This window comes from Nicotiana attenuata, chromosome 11 (assembly GCF_001879085.1).
Source record: "Nicotiana attenuata strain UT chromosome 11, NIATTr2, whole genome shotgun sequence".
Lineage (NCBI taxonomy): Eukaryota > Viridiplantae > Streptophyta > Magnoliopsida > Solanales > Solanaceae > Nicotiana > Nicotiana attenuata.
The window spans coordinates 42,902,966-42,922,209 of NC_031999.1; the positions used below are offsets into that span (position 1 = coordinate 42,902,966).

Sequence of the window (19,244 nt, forward strand, 5' to 3'; positions counted from 1 at the left end):
AATGCACCTGCTTCCACCCACTTGAAAAATAGTCAGTTAAAACCAATAGAAATCGTACATTACCTCGTCCTGCTAGGAGGGGTCCGATGATGTCCATCCCTCATTTGATGAAAGGCCAAGGCAAGGTGACTGAGTGGAGGTGATCGCCCGCTTGGTGTATCATAGGGGCGGATCTTTGGCATTGTTCGCATTTTTGAACGAAGTCGACCGCCTCTTTTTTCATTATAGGCCAGTAGTAACCTGCTCGTATGAGGCATCTGACTAGGGCTCGATTGCCGGTATGAGCTCCGCAGTGGCCTTAGTGGACTTCCTCTAGAACGTGTCGCGTCTAGTTTGAGCCTAAGAATTTGCTAGTGGGCCGCTATACATTCTTTTGTACAAGTCGTTGTTGACGCTATACCTTGCCGCCTACATTCGAAGCTTTTTGGCTTCTTTTTTGTCGTGTGGAAGCACTCCGCCCTACAAATATGTGACAATACGGTTGCGCCAGTCCCAAGTTAGTTTTATAGTTCGTACCTCAATTTGATCGATCAACGAGTGGAGGAGAGTGACCACGTTTCCTTCTTCGGTTATGCATTTAGTGGCCACAGCAAGTTTGGCAAGGCTATCGGCTTTGATATTCTATGCTCGAGGGATTTGATCGAGCTGGCATTCGTCGAACTCGGGTAACAACTTGCAGATCTCGGCCTGGTATTTTTGTAATCTTTGTTCCTTGATTTGGAAAGTCCCTGTGACTTGATTGACGACGAGCTGAGAGTCGCACCGTAGGATGACTCGTTTCGCTCCGTACTTGAGTACTAACTTTAGCCCTGCTATACCGACCTCGTACTCGGCTTTGTTGTTAGTCATATATGGGCATCTTATGGACAGGCGAGTTACTTCGCTTGTTGGGACCTCAAGCATGAGTCCCAGTCTCGATTCTGACGCACTAGAGGCTCCATCGGTATACAAAACCCATAGGTCGTGTATTCTGGGGGAAATACGAGTGGCTTCCTTTTCGACTTCAGGCATTATTTTTGTGCTAAAGTCGGCGATGAAGTCGGCAAGCACTTGCGACTTTATCGCCTTCCATGGATGATAGGTTATATCATGATCTCTCAATTCTATGGCCCATTTGGCCAACCTGCCCGACAACTCAGGTTTGTGCAGAATACTCCTTAGGGGAAAGGTTGTGACCACCGAGATGGGGTGACACTGGAAATAGGGTCTAAGCTTTCGTGAAGCTATGAACAAAGCCAGGAATAGCTTCTCGAGGTGTGGATACCTTGGCTCGGCGTCAACCAGAGTTTTGCTAATATAGTAAATGGGAGATTGCGTACCTTTGTTTTCTCGCAACAGAACCGCACTCACGGCCACATCGGATACGGTCAGGTAGATGAGGAGACGTTCCCTGGGTTCTGCCTTAGCAAGCAGTGGGGTGAAGACAGGTATGCCTTTAATTCTTTCAAGGCTTCGACACACTCGGAGTTCCATTGGAGTCTCTTTCTTGAGTACGCCGAAAAATTTATGGCATCTGTCGGAGGACTATGAGATGAATCTTTACAAGGCAGCTATGCGGCCGGTCAGCTTCTGTACCTATTTCTTACTGGTCAGGTTCTCCGGTATTCCTTCTATAGCTATGATTTGGTCAGGGTTGACCTCGATGCCTCGTTGTGATACCAAGAAGCCAAGGAACTTTCCCGAGGTTACGCCGAAGGCGCACTTTTTGAGGTTCAATTTCATACCATATCGTCTAAGTATGTCGAAGGCCTCTTTCAAGTGGTCGATGTGATCCTCTTTCCTTTTTGACTTGACCAACATGTCATCCACGGTTTTGTCAAGCTGGTCATTGAACATTTTTGTCACCAACCTCTGATACGTCGCCCCCACATTTTTTAGTCCGAAAGGCACCACCCTGTAGCAGTACGTCCCCCGGTGAGTGATGAAAGTGGTCTTTTCTTGGTCTTCCTCCTCTATGAGGATCTGGATATAGCCCGAGTAGGCGTCCAAGAAGCTTAATAGCTCATGCCCGACCGTTGCGTCAATGAGCTGGTCAATACGGGGTGCTAAGAATGAGTCTTTCAGGCAGGCTTTGTTCAGATCCGTGAAGTCTACGCACATCCGCCATTTCCCATTCTTCTTTTCACCATGACCACGTTGGCAACCAATTGAGGGTACTTTGGTTCTCTGATAGAGCCGTTTTCCAGTAGTTTTTCAACCTCCTCGCGGACCGCGTCATTTATTGCAGAGTTGAATTTTCGCCTAACTTGCCGCACTGGGGGGGTAAAATGGGTCAACATTCAACTTGTGTGTCGCTATTTCTTTCGGAATGCCCAGAATATCTGCATAGGAAAAGGCAAACAAGTCTGTTGTTAGCTAAAAATTGATGGAATTTACCTGGTTCCTGAAGTTTGTGGCTGGTGTATGCTTTTTTTTTGTGGTCGTCTTTGTCGAGTTGTACGGGGTCAAGATCCTCGACGATCGACCCTGTAGCCTCTATGATTTCGGGGTCCCTGATGACATCTTTCCCTCCGGCATCAACTGACCCGACCTTGTTAATTACTATACGGCCTCGACTTTGCCTTTCAATTGTTGGGTGTGTGTGCAGTCTTGGGCAATGCGATAGCACTCTCGGATAGCACGTTGCTCTTCTCGGATGCTGAATACCCCTAAAGGGGTGGGAAATTTAATGACTTGATATAAGCTGGAGGGGACGACTTTCATGGCTTGTATCTAGGAACGACCTATGATGGCATTGTACGCTGTATCCTGGTCCATGATGTGGAACGTGGTCTCAAAAGTGACGCCGCAGGCAAGGACGGGTAGCGTGATTTCACCAGATGTTCGCTCAACTTCATTGTTAAAACCCGTCAGTGTGATGCAGCGTAGCATTATCCTATCCTCGATCTTCATTTATATGAGAACTCAAGGGTGGACAATGCACGCGTCACTCCCATCATTGACCAGAATTCGTCTTACGTCAGTATCTAGGATGCGTAAAGTAATAACAAGGGCGTCATAATGAGGAAAGACCAAACCATGGGTATCCGACTTATCGAAGATGATACACTCTTCGAGTTCGTCATACCGTTCATGCATGATTCACCGTTTTAGCTTATGGGTGGTCATGAATTTTACGCTGTTGATTGACGTGTTGCGGCCTCCTCCGATGATCATTTGGATGGTTCGAGTTGGGGAGGGCGATTTTGGTGGACCTTGATGTCGTGCGCATCCTCAAGAAAAGTTTTCCCTTCCTCGATCGCTCAAAAGTTCTTTCACATGCCCTTGGTGAAGCATGTTCACGACCCCTTGCCTTAGAGCGATGCAATCCTCGGTTTTGTGGCCCCGTTCCTGATAGAATTCGCCGAGGGTGTTTGACTTTCTGGTATTTGGGTCGAACCTCATCTTATGTGGCCATTTCACTTTTAGACCGAGCTTCTCCAGGGCGTAGACTATTTTTAGAGGGAGAAACATAGAAATTGTGAGCAGATAGTAGTGGAGGCATACCTATTTCGCTTCGGTGAGTCCCTGTTGGCGGCCTAGATATACCGTCGCCATGACAGAGAGGTGGTATGATGGCGGCTCTGACATATTTTTGATGTCTTTCACGGTTGGGTCGCGGGCCTGCCTGGTCCCTTTTGTTGTCATTTCTCCGATCTTTCCTGGATTCCATTTGGACTGAGGTTAGCCGTTGTGTCGGCCCGTTAAGGTCGTCCTCGTTAGCTCGCACTTCGGCGCAGTAGGCGTTGTGTATCTCATCCCAAGTGGTTAGGGGATATTTCATTAGTCGGCTTAATAATTTTCTGGTCGACCTCGAATTGTTCCTGTTTAAGCCGTTCTGGAAATTTGCTACTGCCATTCCCTTCTATACATTTGGTAAGGTTATCCTCACACGGTTGAATCGGGCGAGGAAATCTCTCAGTCCTTCATCGGGTGATTGTTTGCTGGCAAATATGTCATTCACCCTCGTCTCTGCTTTCTTATCCCCAGCATGGGCAGTTAAAAATCGAACATCTCTAAGGAATGTGCAGGTAGCTGTGAGTACCAAGTCAGTGCTCCCCGGGTGAAGGTTTAACCAAACTTCTTCAGCAATATAGAAAGACACTTGTTCTTTGGCGAGGTCGTTGCCCTTTACTGCAGTGACGTAGTGGTTTGCATGATCCTCAAGGTCCATCGTGCCGTCGTATATTTTCAAGTATGGCGGCATTTTGAAGGTTTTAGGTATGGCGTGTGGTGCAACTTCGTCACTGTACGGTTGTTCAACAAATTTTTTGGTAAGAGCTTGGTGCCTGGTATTTTGTCTACCCTTTCTTGATGCTCTTTCATTTGGTCATGGAGCATTTTGTTCTCGTTCTCCATCTCCTCCATCTTCTTCAAAATGGTTGTGAGGGTGTCGTTACATGCACCAATAACGTTGTGAGTAATACTTGTTACAAGAGGAGGGTCGTGCTGCTCATCTGTCGCTGGTGCGACGCAAACTCTCGCATCTTCTATGTTCGTCCTTTGGGTGGGCTTGTCGAGAATGTCGGTCAGCATGTTTGTCAGCCATGCTTCGAGCAGCTTTTTCACTACCTGTGGTACTTCTTCCATTGTGGATGTAGAGGCCCCTTTGCCGTGTGAAGCTGTGATGCTATCGTGAGGGAGGGGTGAACCACTCCCCCTGGGGGAGGCGTTTGGTGTTATGTCCTCAGCATCTGTCCTAGTGACTTTGTTGATGGTATTTAGGAGGTTGTTGGTAAGACTGGCCACTGCCTTCATTCTTGCCTCTCCATTACCTGCCATGTTCAACTATACACGCAAGAAAAGACAAGGTTTTGTGTTGTTTTTTTTAGATCTGAAAGAAACTAAGATTTTAACTAGAATATCTCCATAGACGGCGCCAAATTGTTTGACCAAAAAGTATAAAACTTTTTGTTAAACTAATTAAGTAAAAGATAAGGGGCTAATCCAAGTTAAAGATAACGACCTTGGATCTAAAATAGGTTTATGCGAATAATGTGGGACCACGTTAAAATGGATTTAATGCAATACACATTAAATGTTGAGGTTATTAATGGAATGAGATAATGATAAGCAATAAATACAATAAATGGCACTAAATGTAAATAGAGAGAATGATTCACCCAATATTGAATGAGGTGGATGACTCCTCTTTCGGACAATGATGTAAGACAAATGACTATGGGAATATTGGAGACTTTCTCGGATTTGATGTGAGAAATGTAGAATAAACAACAAATCGAATCTCTTTGGAAAAGCAATATTTGTATTTTTCTAGAGAGTCAACTTTTCAAGAGAGTTCTTATCATATAGATAACTTCATTAATTAAAAGTTGCGTACAAGGGTTGGTGCTCATGCACCACAGTACATATAGTAACATTAGATACATTTTCAGTTAGATACGAGGTCTCGTCCCTAAGGTTAACATGTTGGCGATCCTCGATGTCGTTGGCTGTTGTTGATCTAGCTAGGGTCAAAACTGATGTTTCAATAGCAGTTGTAGCTACTTGGTGACTAACAAAACATGACTGCTATTGTGATAGATTTCTTCGGTTGACTCTGGGATAGGTATAAAATGTGGAGTTGTGATTCCCAGTTGGTCTACCTGCAACTAACTTGACACAAAAAAATGTGGTTAAAATAAAACTTGCATCGTAGCATCATCTTGCATCCTACTTCCTGACTTCGCAAGTTGGTCTGCTACTCCATTTTATTCCCTGTACGCATGTCGAACTACTGTATCTTGTAGCATCCTGAGGAGGTGCCTGCAATCAGATACTAAATTAGTGTATTTAGAGTTATCTGTATCCAAAAGGGTAATTACCTCCTGCGCATCAGTTTCCACTTCCAGTGGTGTTAGTTGCATTTTATGGCTAGACTTAGCCCTTGTATGAGTGCCTGTAATTCTGATGTGATACAATAAACATGTGGGATTGGACCAGCATAGCCCAGTATCCAATCGCCTAAGTGATTCCTAATTACCACCCAATGCCATATGTATCATTGGTAGAAGAAGTTGCCCCATCCGTATTTAATTTGTAATAGTTAGGTTTTGGTGTATCCATTTAAGATTGGTTCTAACCCGTTTTGATGGTATGGCCTATGAAGCAGCCATATATGCTAACTCAATTAATTGATGCAAAACTAAATGAGGGCTAGGTTTGAGTGCTTTGTGGTCAAAGATATTCCGATTACGAGTGATCCAAATATTCCATAGACTCAACAGTATAAAAGTGTGTGTGTTCAATTTATAAGGGAGTTGAAGCCCTTTTAAGTGGATGAGATTATGAAGCCAAAGATTTGGGGAAGCCATAGTTGAGAATTTACGAATGTAACCAAAGATTCCTTGAATAATCCAATATTGTTTAGCATTAATTCAATTTAGGAAGATGTGATTTATAGTTTCGTGTACATCCAAACAGATAGGGCAAGTTGCAACTGGTGAGATGCCAATATAATTGAGGTAGTGTCTTGTTGGTAGTTTATTGTTTTGTAATAACCAAAGAAAAGTTTTGATTTTGAGCTGAATTGGCAGACTCCAAATCCATTTGAAATTATTGTGTGCATTTGGAAGTTGTGTGCCATTATTAGCTAGTGCCTTATACATAGTGTTGACAGTAAACTGACCATTGTTTTTAAGCGCCCAATAGAGTTGGTCGGTTTGTTGTGTATAGACAGAGCGATATTGTTTATTGCAATCCTTTTAAATATCCCGAGGAATAAAAAAGGGGAAGTTGGCTTGATTCCATCCCTGAGTTGTTAATACCCGAGAGAGCTTAAAAGCGTGATGAAACTGTGGTAGGGGCCCTACGAGGAGAGATCTCAAAGGCATCCCTGATTTGATCCATGGGTCAGTCCATAACTTAATATGTTCCCCTGTTCCAATTCGCTACTGGAGCCCGAGTCGACAGTGGTTCCAACCTTTTAGAATATTATGCCAAGTTAAAGAGTGATTCGTGACCGATGTTAGTGTAAGGTATTTATTTAAAAGAGTCTTATCCCAAAGAGATTGAGGTGTGAAAAATTCGCCAGGCCATGCTTGCTAGCAAGGCGTTATTCTTAGTGCTAAGATTTTGGATATTCAATCCGCCTCTTTCTTTTGTAGTGGTAATTTGTTTCCATTTGATAAGATGTGACTTTTTCCATGTAGTAGTGGTGCCCCACAGAAAGTTTCGTTGGTAACGTCCATTTTGTTGATTATATTTGTTAGAATGTGGATGTACTGCTTGACATGGTTGAGGAGGGTGTTGAGTGTAGATTTTATAAGCTTAGTTCTTCCCGCCATAGTCAAGAATTTGGTTTTCCAACCAGCAGCCGATTTTGAAGTTGTCTAGTAGGAATTGAAAGTCGCTCCCTTGGGTCTTGAGTGAAATATGAGAAACCCCAAATATTTTCCAAAAGAGTTCCCCTCCTTTATTGAGAAAGATTGTAGAACAAAGTTTTTAAGAGTTTCAGAGCAATTTTTGGAAAAAAATATCTTTGATTTATTGAAATTAATCTTTTGCCTGAGTTTTGATTAAAAAGGTTAATGACATCAATGATTGCATGACAAATTTTAGTAGTGATTTTAGAAAGTAATATGATATCATCTGCAAAATAGGTGATAAAGATCGGGGCCAAGTTTCGAGATTTGGATAGGTTTCCATTGGAGGTGATCTACTGAGGCGTTAATAAGATACGAGAATATTTTCATACACATTATGAAGATGTATGGTGATAATGGGTCCCCTTGTCGAATACCTCTTGATGGTTGAAAATACTAAGTACGGGTTCCATTAATGAGTATGGAAGTAGATGTAGCAGTAATACAGGACACGATTAGGTGAATCATTGAAGAAGGTAGTTTGAAGTAATGAAGAGTTTTCCTGATGAAAGACCATTCAAGACGATCAAAAGCCTTTTCAAGATCTAATTTTAAAAGCATGTTGCATGTTTTGCCTTTCATTTTTTGAAAATGAGATAACATTTCCTGAACTATAATAGCGTTATCCGAAGCCCTCTTCCCTTGCTGGAAACTAGATTGTGTTGGGCCAATTGTTTTTTGAAATAACAAGTTTAAGTCTATTAACAATGATTTTTGTGATGAGTTTATAGACAGTGTTACACAAGCTAATAGGCCGGAATTGCTGAATGGTATGCGCATTCTTGACTTTGGGAATCAGGCAAAGATATGTGCGATTAAGGTTCGGAGGAATGACCTTATCTAAGAATATTTGGTGACAGAAATGCTTTACCTTGGGACCAACTTCGTACCACTATTTTTGGTAGAAATAAGAGTGTAGGCCATGTGGGCCAGGAGCTTTATAAGGTTGAAAACCATGAAGAGTACGAGTGATTTCTAAGTCATTAAGGGGTGCCTCTAGTAGATGGAAATCATCATGATTGGATGTGGAGGAATGAGCCTGTTGAAATACCTTGGCAGATTGAGTATGTTCCGTTGTGAATAAATTTTTGTAATAATCTAAAATTTGTTGATATATCTCAACTAGATTAAAGCACCAGTTTCCTACTGTGTCTCTTAGAGCAGTTATCCTAATTTTCCTGTGGCGTTGAATGGTCGACATATGGAAAAATTTAGTGTTAGCGTCGCCATCATTCAGCCAAGATATTCGAGATTTTAATTTCCAAAAGTCTTCTTCTAGGCGAAGAATGTTATCAAACTCTTTGGTTAATTGGGACTCTAGGTTTTGTAGGAAATTACTAGTAGGATAATGTATAGAGGATTGTATGCCTGACAATCTAGTCAAAAGCTTACGCTTTCGAGTGAAAATATTACCAAGTGTGTGTTTATTCCAGTGTAGGACTGCCTCTTTAAATAAGTTAGTGGTAGGAATGAGGTCTGAATTGTTTTCCCAGACCTGGCGATCTAAGTGTGGAAACTCAGGGTGAGAAGTTCATATCGTCTCAAAACCAAAAATTTTTTTTGTAAAGGGTCGTCTAGACTCCAAAGTGAGTAAAAGAGGGCAATGATCGAAATATGTTCCAGGTAGGTGTTGCACTGTTGCCTCAGGGTATAGATTTAACCAATCATAATTTGCTAGACTACGATCTAGCCATTCTAAAATTGTATGGCCATGATGGTATTTATTAGTCCATGTATAACGGCTATCCCGAAAACCTAAGTCTAGCAAGTTGCAATAGTTAATACAGTTAACAAGGTTATCAGCCCTATTGTTATTAATAGGTCGACCTCCAAATTTTTCTTGCGATCTTAGAATTTCGTTAAAATCTCCCCCCAATAACCACGGACCTTGAACAGTTGTATCATGGAAATGCAGTAAATTGTCCCAAAGAGTATTTCTAGCTTGATATGTATTACTAGCATAAATTGCAGATAATAACCATTTAGGTGTAGAGGGACATACCTGAACGAGGCAGTGAATTTCCTGTTCTGACATCCTCAATTCTTCCACATTAATGAGAGCATCCTGCCACAGTACTACTAGACCTCCTATTAAACCATTAGCGGACACCTGCGACATGTTAGTGAACTGGAAATCATCACGGAGTATTGTGTGATCCTGCATGTGGGTTTCTATGAGTATAGCTAGAACTATCCTATGATTGTCTTGCAAAGATCGAAAGTGACGCCTAAATTCAGCATTGTAGGAACCTCTACAATTCTAGATTATAAAATTCATGGAGGAAGGAGATGTGGTAACCTGACTAGTTAGAACTGGGATCTGCGGATTGACAGCTTGTGTGGCCGTCTGCTCCTGATCTAGTATTGGTAGGGTCTCCCGAAGTGTTGGAATTATGACCATGGCATATTTCCCCACTTCGCGATTCGTCTTCAGACGGAAATTTAGACTGCATGTGACTAACCCTGGCGGGCATTTGAGTATGAACTTTTTTTCATACTGCTCTTTGAGGTTGTAGAGGTGAATGCCCTTTTTAAAGAAACTTCGTGCGTGTTTCCCTCATCTCCACTAGGATCTCCACTAGCTCCTAATTTGTTTGAGTGTCTAGTGCGTTGGGAGATGGATGGGGTATCGCTGGAGGTGTGGTTTGTGGACTCAGTGGGTCGTATGGACTTGATGGTGTCGAATAAGGGGACAGTGGGTTGAATGAATTGATTGGTTGAAACCATGGAGCATAGATTTGACCCTAGTGCTGTGGAGGATAGAAGGGGAGTAGATTCATGTTGGGGTTCATATGAGGAGTTGGGGGATGCATGGGGTAGGACCATTGTGGTTGGTGTGAGGTGGATGCTTGGTGATCGAGTAGAAGAGGTGTTTAGGTCGTGTTCCATGCCAAACCTCATTCCCTCGATGACAATCTCGGCAAGATGAGTTGGATTTTGGACTAGAAGGACCACTTCCTGATTGTTGAGCTCCATTGTGAATATTAGTGCATAGCCCTGAAGGCCCATCTCCAGCCATGATTGGAGTGGCTGGTCCATTGATTGAGGTTGTGAGGTGTAAATTAGTGGTGTTGTTGGATGAGGAAAATTTGGACCTTGCATGGTCAGACGGGGAAGATGCAAGAACTGATTGTTGTGTTGAATTGATTCCCTGAGGTATGTGTTGTTGTGAGTGTTTGAGAATGTTGGACGTTGTATGTTTGGGTGGGAAAGGATGGATTGTAGTAGAGACTAAGGTGGAAGTAGACTGTATATTATTTGATGGGTCGTGTTTTGTATAGTGGGGAAGGCAGAATTGGTATTTGCATGTTCATCATGAAGGTCATCACATGATGTTGAATTATTATGTTTCATCGGAAGTGAAGAAGTGTTTGAGTGAATAGGTTCATAGGCCATTGTAGCATGCAAACTACTATGGTTGATGCTGAGTTGTGAAGGTGAGGGTGAGGGATCGTAGTTGGCGATGGCGAGGTGTCTATGGGTGATAGGGTTGTGTGGATGACTGTATTAGATAGTGGTGTGTTAATATTACGTGGCTTAGAGGTGTTTAATTGCGTGTTTAGGCTACAGGTGGGAACTAGGTTTTGTGGAACCAAGGCACTTTTATCAGAGGTATTGGAAAGGAGATTATTATTGGTGGGTTTGGTCTATGGAAAAGTAGGGGCATTTGCATCTTTACCCGCTTTTTGGGTCACGTTTTAACTTGTGCCCGCTTTGCAAAAAAAATTACAAGCGTACCCACTTTTTCGCGTAACTTCAGCAAGGGCTGAAGTAGCAAAGGCAATCACGCAAAACTTCAGCATTCTAGTAGACGGGCCTAAAGTAGCAAAGGCAATACAAACTTCAGCAGAAGATACTGAAGTTATTTCGTTCATTTGTAAAAACTTCAGCACTAAATAAGCTAAAGTTTTTTTGTCCTAGATTCATTAGTTTTGTCATAAAGCTTTTTCAAAAACTTCAGCCGAAGATGCTGAAGTTATTTAGTTCATTTGTAAAAACTTCAGCACTAAATAAGCTGAAGTTTTTTTGTCCTGGATTCATTAGTTTTGTCATAAAGCTTTTTCAAACACTTCAGCAGAAGATGCTGAAGTTATTTAGTTCACTTGTAAAAACTTCAGCACTAAATAAGCTGAAGTTTTTTTGTCCTGGATTCATTAGTTTTGTCATAAAGCTTTTTCAAAACCTTCAGCAGAAGATGCAAAAGCTTTCTAACATACTAGATAGATAATCACCTTATTATTTTATAGGGTATTACTACTATAAAATAATCAGATTGCCAACAGTATCTAAATCATAAATTTTTGAAACAATAAACGTGAAAAGAACAGAATTATCATGAAAAGAATCACTAAGTGTGACCTTAAACTTCCCGTACGTGGAAATATTCATAAATTATTATCTACTAACTTACGTAATTATTTATAATTTATTTTTAAATAATCCGATGGACATACTTATGGCAATCATCCCATGAACTGAAGTTTCATAGCAGCACCAACAGCAGCAGAAGAAGAAGAAGGATATCCTCGAGTGGGAAATGAGATGAAATTTAAGAAGAAGAAGAAGAAGAAGAAGAAGAAGAAGAAGAAGAAGAAGAAGAAGAAGAAGAAGAAGAAGAAAAGGAAGGAGGAGAAGGAGGCGGAGAAAGGGGGCTGAAGTTATTTAAAAAGTGGGTACAAGTTAAAACTTTTTTAAAAAAATGGGTACAGGTTAAATGAGGGCGACAAGGGCGCCCCGTGCAATTTTTACGGAAAAGTACATGTAGAAAGATTTTTCATTCCCACGGTGATGTCCATTGTAGTAGTCATATGAGGTAGTGTAGTGGACTGGGGAGATGGGTCAGGAGTTTTTTGGCTTGTAGGGACTGGGTCATTGAATTCCATGTGATGATCCATGTCAGAAAGGGCTTGAAATTTATTAACTAAGTTATTGTTATTGTTGGTCTTTCTTGAGCTAGGAGTGTTAGAGCAATTTAATTGGGCCTCTACCAGTGTTTAACCAAAAATTAGATTTTAGGTCAAAGCTTGAATTTAGAAGAACTCGGGTTACTGATAATCGGAAAAATACATACGAAAGAGATTTTGAATAATATAATCAGAAAGCAAATAAATCAAAGTATATTCCAGTAGTGTTTTTTCGTCCCCTTACAGTTGTTTGTAACTTTCCCTTTTATAGCTGTTTTGGGAATACAGACTTTCGCTTTGTCATAATAAGACAATTATGGGTAATTAATGACTTTAAATGTTACGTTATGCAATCATATACATTAAATACATATTCTCTAATATTTCTAGTATTTAATACTCATTAAATGCTGTATCTGGGCTCTTTATTGCTGTCAGATTCATTCCTTTGTCTCGTCTCGATCTTTGACCTTTGAATGTCTTGAATAGGTACGAGCGTTGAATTATTTGTATGACTGCTCGTGCCTTCTTCATTTAACTTGCTCGTATCTGTTGTTGCTCGTGTCTGTTAACCAACCTTAATTCTTTGACTGTTTGATCAGTCTACGTGTCATGACACGTCACCATATATATAAATATAATTTTCCCCAATACAGATAGTCCCCCCCACTTTCCATTTATTCGTCAGTTTGAATATTTGGGAAGTGGAATTCATTAAAGGAGAATTTTTGTCACCATTAATGTTCTGACAGAGTTGACGCTTTAATTATCACTTCCATTTAATGCTTTAGACACGTGTCATCTTCTTATCGGTTCCACAGTTTACAATACTTTTTCAGGCTGTCTTTTCGGCTCCACTGTTCATGAAGTATCAGTTACCATTATTGTGATCCTTCCATTACTGCGTTTTTACTTTTGACGGCCGCCATCAGTATAAATTCAATTTTTCCTTTCACCTTTTACCACATAAAACTTTTTCCTTGAACACTTGAATTGTGCGAATCTCCGTTTACTTCTTTTTCTTCTTCATCATGTCTTCTTCGAACCCTAACCCTAAGAGAATTCCTATTTTAGACAATTTTCCCAATGCCCCTGTTAGACATAGAATAGGTGGGAGACTTCGTAGCTTAGGATCCTCTCGTGGTGGTGGTTCTGCCATGCCTTCTCCTAGCCCTGGTTCTTCCTCTAGAACTAGAGGTTCTTTTACTCAAATATCATCTTCTAAGAACAAGGAGGCCTCTTAACCATTACAGGAACCCTTGGTAGACGAAATAGTCCCTAACGATTTATCTTTTCAGCACGATAGACAATCACTTCAGACCCAAATTTCTGGTTTGGATCGTGTTGATGCTTACCCCACTATGATTACAGAGATTTTAGCTCCCATAGTTCGCAAAGATTGTCACTGGAGTAACGATTTTCCCATTGTAATCCCCAATCCAAATCAGAGGATTACTTCATATATGACTGGACTCTCTTTCGTTTACGCATACCCTTTTACTCTTGGGTTTAAACCAGCTATCGAACCAGTAATTCTCGATTTCTGTCGTTTCTTCAAAATTTGTTTAGCACAGATTGGCCCGCTTGTATGGAGGGCTGTTGCTTGTTTAAGGCATCTGGCCAATTTGGCAAACGTTGATTTCACCTTCTCCCACCTAATTCATCTATACTCCCTTAGACTTTTTCGTAATGGCGTCTTTACCTTAGTGGCTAGGAGTAAGAGGGTTTTGGTGAGCCCAGAAGATGATAAGGATCGTGGCTGGTATGCCCGATTTGTTGTTGCCCCCACAGTTGGTTTAGTGGGTGAACAAAACGTTCCCTTCCCTGATAAGTGGAACTTTGCACGTAAGTCTCTCATCTCTCCCGTACCTCTTTCTTTCGAATTTACAAATTTCTTTAACTTTGTTTCTTTTTTTTTAGCAACCATGGGAGTTGTGGAGAACATTCCCAATTTTCGTGGTTGGGTAGATAAATTGTTGAAGATTGCTCCTATGGAGGCTAGGTCTTGGAAATTTATCTCCAATCGTCATGGTTGGAAAGTAAAGACTCACGGTATGAGTTTTTGTCTTTCTCATATGTAAGATTTTTCTCTTTATTGCCTTAACTTTCAATTTTCTCTTTGTCAGGTTTTGTCTATTCGAGGTGTTACTGCNGAAATTTGAAGGATAATCCTCCGGAGTGGGAAATGAGAATGAAATTTAAGAAGAAGAAGAAGAAGAAGAAGAAGAAGAAGAAGAAGAAGAAGAAGAAGAAGAAGAAGAAGAAAAGGAAGGAGGAGAAGGAGGAGGAGAAAGAGGCTGAAGTTATTTAAAAAGTGGGTACAAGTTAAAAGTTTTAAAAAAAATGGGTATATGTTAAATGGGGGCGACCAAATAGGGCGCCCCGTGCAATTTTTACTAACATCTGACTCAGGCGACCCAACTTAAATTACTTTTTATATTTTATTTATGTTTTTCTTATCTCATTATACTTGTAATTGTAATTAAGTGATCTTTTTAAAGGTAAATCAACTTATTGAATTTAACTTTAGTGGTTAAAAATTAGTGTGAACATTCAAATCACTTTATTATTGTCACGACCCAAAATTCACCTGGTCGTGATGGCACCTAACCCAATTCGCTAGGTAATCCAAACAACAGTTACACAATTCTAATTAAAATAATAAGAAAATCTTTAAGTGAAATGCTGAGTTCCCATACATTAACCCAAGTATTGGTATTACAAGTCATGAGCCACTAAGACATAGATTTACAAGGTTGATATGAAATTAAATACAACATCTGTTTGGAACATACATAAACAGAATGCGAATCTAAAACTACCAAGGACAAGTGGTAGCAATGACCAAAAAGCATGTACATCTTCAATGCTAGCTCCCGTCATACACAGCAGCATCAGCTCCAACATCTGCACGTAAGGTGTAGAAGTGTAGTATGAGTATAACCGATCTCATGTACTCAATAAGCAACAAACATAACCTCAGGTTGAAGCAGTGACGTGCTCGGAAGAAGGTCAGTGTCCAACACCAATGATCAATAACAACACATGATATAATGATGACAGTAGAATAAAACATTTCAAGAGATACCATATTCAACTCGTTCACAAATAAGAAAAAAATAGGCATGCTTTTTAAGTATAACAGTCGAAGCCCCCAAATCTTACCACCGAAATCACTGAAACATGAATTTATCAAGAGAACTATGAATTTTCATCGTAGCAACAACAAGTAAAATATTTTATTTACCATCTAGCACGAGGAAAAGACATCTATGTCTCTACATATCAAATATACATGTCAACTCAATGACACCATATTACCATCTAACATGAGAAAAATACATCTCTATGCCTACATGGCAAATATACATGGGAAGTCAATAACATCAAACGAAGCCATCTAGTATACTCACACTCAGCATGCTCACAATGGCTGACACAAATGCCCCTCACCATCATCGCATACACAATCACACTCAGGATTGTACGGGTGCCTGGCACAAATGTACCTCACTAAAGTACATATATATATATATATATATATATATATATATATATATATATATATATATATATATATATATATACATATATATATATCTTCGTGCCTGCGCTCACTGTGAATATCAAACTCCGAGGGAAGGATCCTTTCCCAAGCGCTAATCAATAATCAATAACACATAGCCTAGCATGGGGCCCGGTGCATGCGTCGTCCCTAAACAATACCACTTAGCCTAATTTGGGACCTGGAGTACGCGTCACCTCAATATCAATAATACTCAGCCCAATACTGGGCCTCAACGCAATTGTCGCCTCACTATCAATCACCATGGTTGTATGTCCCACATCAGTCATCAATCTGCCCATGTCTCATATGCCAACATCTCACAGAAACATAATCCAATTACATAATACGGAATATCACAATGTGCGACAAATATACCTCAAACTCGTGTCACGTGCAAGGACGCCAATAACATGTGAGACATCATATCAAAAGTGCATAGAGAAAGAGATATAACATGCGAATATAAATATTATGGCTGAGCAGTATGACTACGGCTAAGGCAAATAGCTCAACGTGGCAAAATAGACCTATCATGTCTCAAACAATTAACGAGATAGCCTAGACAAGATTTCTAGCATGAATAATAACTTACGTAGTCATACAAATGGAGAAAACAAGATATCAGAGAAGCACGATAGCAAAACAAAGCATATAATAGCCTAAAAACTACCCTGATCATGAATACCCCGGTGCACGCATACACACCCGTCACCTAGCACGTGTGTCATCCCAACACATCTCAAGTATCATAGTTCCCAGGGATAATTACCCCAAAATCCAAGTTTAGATATGTTAGTTACCTCAAACAAGCCAAAGCAATGCTCTAGCAACGCCATCCCACGCGAATCGACCTTCGAGCGGCTCGAAACTAGCCAAAAGCAACTCAAAAATATCAAATTATGCCATACAAAACAATCCCAAATGATAAAGGTCAAATCTTTAATCAAACTCAAAATCAAAATCCGAGTCGAAAATACTTACCCCAATCCAAATAATGAAAATCTCCTCCAAAATCACCCAAATCCGAGCTCCCAAACTCAAATGTGATAAAAATAACTCAACCCTCGATATACAAAAATCTACTAGTGATATCCGCATTTGCGGACCTGTCACGACCCCAATTTTCCTTTGTAGGATGTCGTGATGGCACCTAGTCTCTACGACTAGGTAAGCCCAACAAATAATAATAACTTGGCAGAACAATTATCAAAATACTAAAACAAGCTGAATAACTGATACGGCCTTCCGATACAAAACATAATCTCAACAATACGCTCCCCCAAAACCGGTGGAACTGAGTCACAAGCTCTATAGAATAAAACTAGAATATCTAATACATTACTGTCTGAAGGAAAAGAAATACAACAATAGTAAAAGCAAGGAAGGTGATTCTGAGCCTGTGGACGCCAAGCATGAATACCATGAAGTCTCCGTAAGGCATCTACAAATGATCTCTAACGGCCGGCACGAGCAGACGTACCTGGATCTGCACAAAAATGTACCAAAATGTAGTATGAGTACACCATAATGGTACCTAGTAAGTATCAAGCCTAACCTCAGTAGAGTAGTGACGAGGCCAGGTCGAGACACCTATTAGGATATAAATAAGCAGTATGAAAATATAATAAGGATAAATAATGAAAAGTGGAGAAACAACTGATACGAACTAAGATAATATCATGAACTAATATCGGAAATCTAAGCACAGAAATAGCATAAAAGAACCAACTAAAGAGAACCACAATGATCATACACGGACAACAATTGTTAGAACGATAAGGAAATAAACAACAACAATCACAACGAGGTAACACCTCGTGTACAATAAGAATCACCGTCGATGTTGTCGCGCCCCCTTTTTCCTCGCGGAGTCCGGGTTTCGACATTCATTGGGAACAACTCATTTCCTTTCGGGAATTGGGTATTTGAATTTGAAGAGTCGCCACCTAACGGATTAAGGTGTGTTAGGGCACCTAAAGCAAGTAACTCATAAATTGGTTTGCATTACCAGAGATTGGTTAAGGGCTCGAAATAACCTTGAGGGGTAGGTGTTAGGCACCCCTCGCGGTCCACAACGGTGGGTCCTTGCCGAACTCAAATTATGTGAATTAGTCTTATAAACAGATAAAGCAAATTAGACAAATTGGTACTACATTTAAAACAAGGGGTAAAGGAGGTCCTAGGTTTTTTGGCCTGCAGGATCACATCTGTACAATACCCGGTAAGCCTTCCTCAACTAGAGGGTGTTACACGTGGCATTAGCGCACAGGTCATAATATCCTTTTTCTACCAAATTATCCTCCCCTTAGTGGTTATAAAAGCGCTTTTAATTGAACGAACTCTATGCGTGCATTACCCGTCCCTTCCTTGTGGCCCTGGAGGTATTTAGGACCTCTAATTTAGGCAGTTCTAGACTTTCCTAAGGTACTTAAAGGAGAAAAATCTAGGGGACAATCAAAACAATTAGGACTGTCAAGTAAAGAACAATTAAGGGGCTCACATTTACCTCCACAAATAAGCAAACAACAACACGTCTCAAATAGCAAGATTTCAGACATTTCCAAAGGTCCTAGAGCAGGATATCTAGGTGAGCATGACAAACAGAATATGTAGCATTGTGTTAAAGCGAGACGATAGGGACCTAATCAGTTTGCCTACTGATTTTAAGGCTTGCGGAATCTGGACAATTCATAAAATAACAAAAAATGTAGTTTTATAGTTTGCAGGATTTTAGTCGCCCTACAGGATTGCCTAGGTGTGTAACAGTGATGTCCTATAAACATGGTATCTAATCATTAATCAGGAGCAAAGTAATCCAGTAAACAATTTTAAACAGGCAGTTTGGATCCTATAGGCATGCTGTCTAGGTGTAATGACTGATTTTAGACTTATAGGCATGATGTTTGAAATGCAAGATTTAATTTTTTAACCCTATAGGCATGGTATCTCGAATGCAGGATTGATTCATAGACATGGTATCGCAGCAAACTTACAGGTATGGTATCTAGTATGCTGGATTGATTTTTAAACCGTATAGGCATGGTATCTAAATGAACAAACATTGTGATAACCTATAAGCATGGCATCCAAATAACAGATACTGCAATAACCTATAGGCATGGTATCTAGTGCAAGTAAGTAATCCTAAGAACATGCTCTCTAATGCAAGCAAATAGTTATGATAAACCTAAGGACATGATTTCTACCCAATTTCCCCACAAAAAAATTATATAAGAATCCCTCCATTTTTACTAATTTCCCCAATATCTGTTTACAAGAAATATTATTACAGACCATATGAATTACAGAAGGAACAAATTATGCTATAGGGAGCCTGAATAGAGGCCCAAAGTGAACCTGGAAATTCCAGGCCCTCAAACAGTCCAAAATGCCATAACCTCATAGTGCACCCAATGGTATCCTGGTGTG

The 19,244-nt window shown here is 40.5% G+C and overlaps 1 protein-coding gene across 1 annotated transcript; it reads right to left on the bottom strand.

The window, feature by feature from the left end:
* Positions 1,576-2,100, bottom strand: LOC109234841 (RNA-directed DNA polymerase homolog). Its single transcript, XM_019400889.1, has one exon. The coding sequence runs from the start codon at positions 2,098-2,100 to the stop codon at positions 1,576-1,578; it is 525 nt and encodes a 174-aa protein (XP_019256434.1).

What these genes read in the sequence shown, in the direction of transcription:
- LOC109234841 (XM_019400889.1), bottom strand. Translation starts at nt 2,100, where the DNA reads ATGTGCGTAGACTTCACGGATCTGAACAAAGCCTGCCTGAAAGACTCA.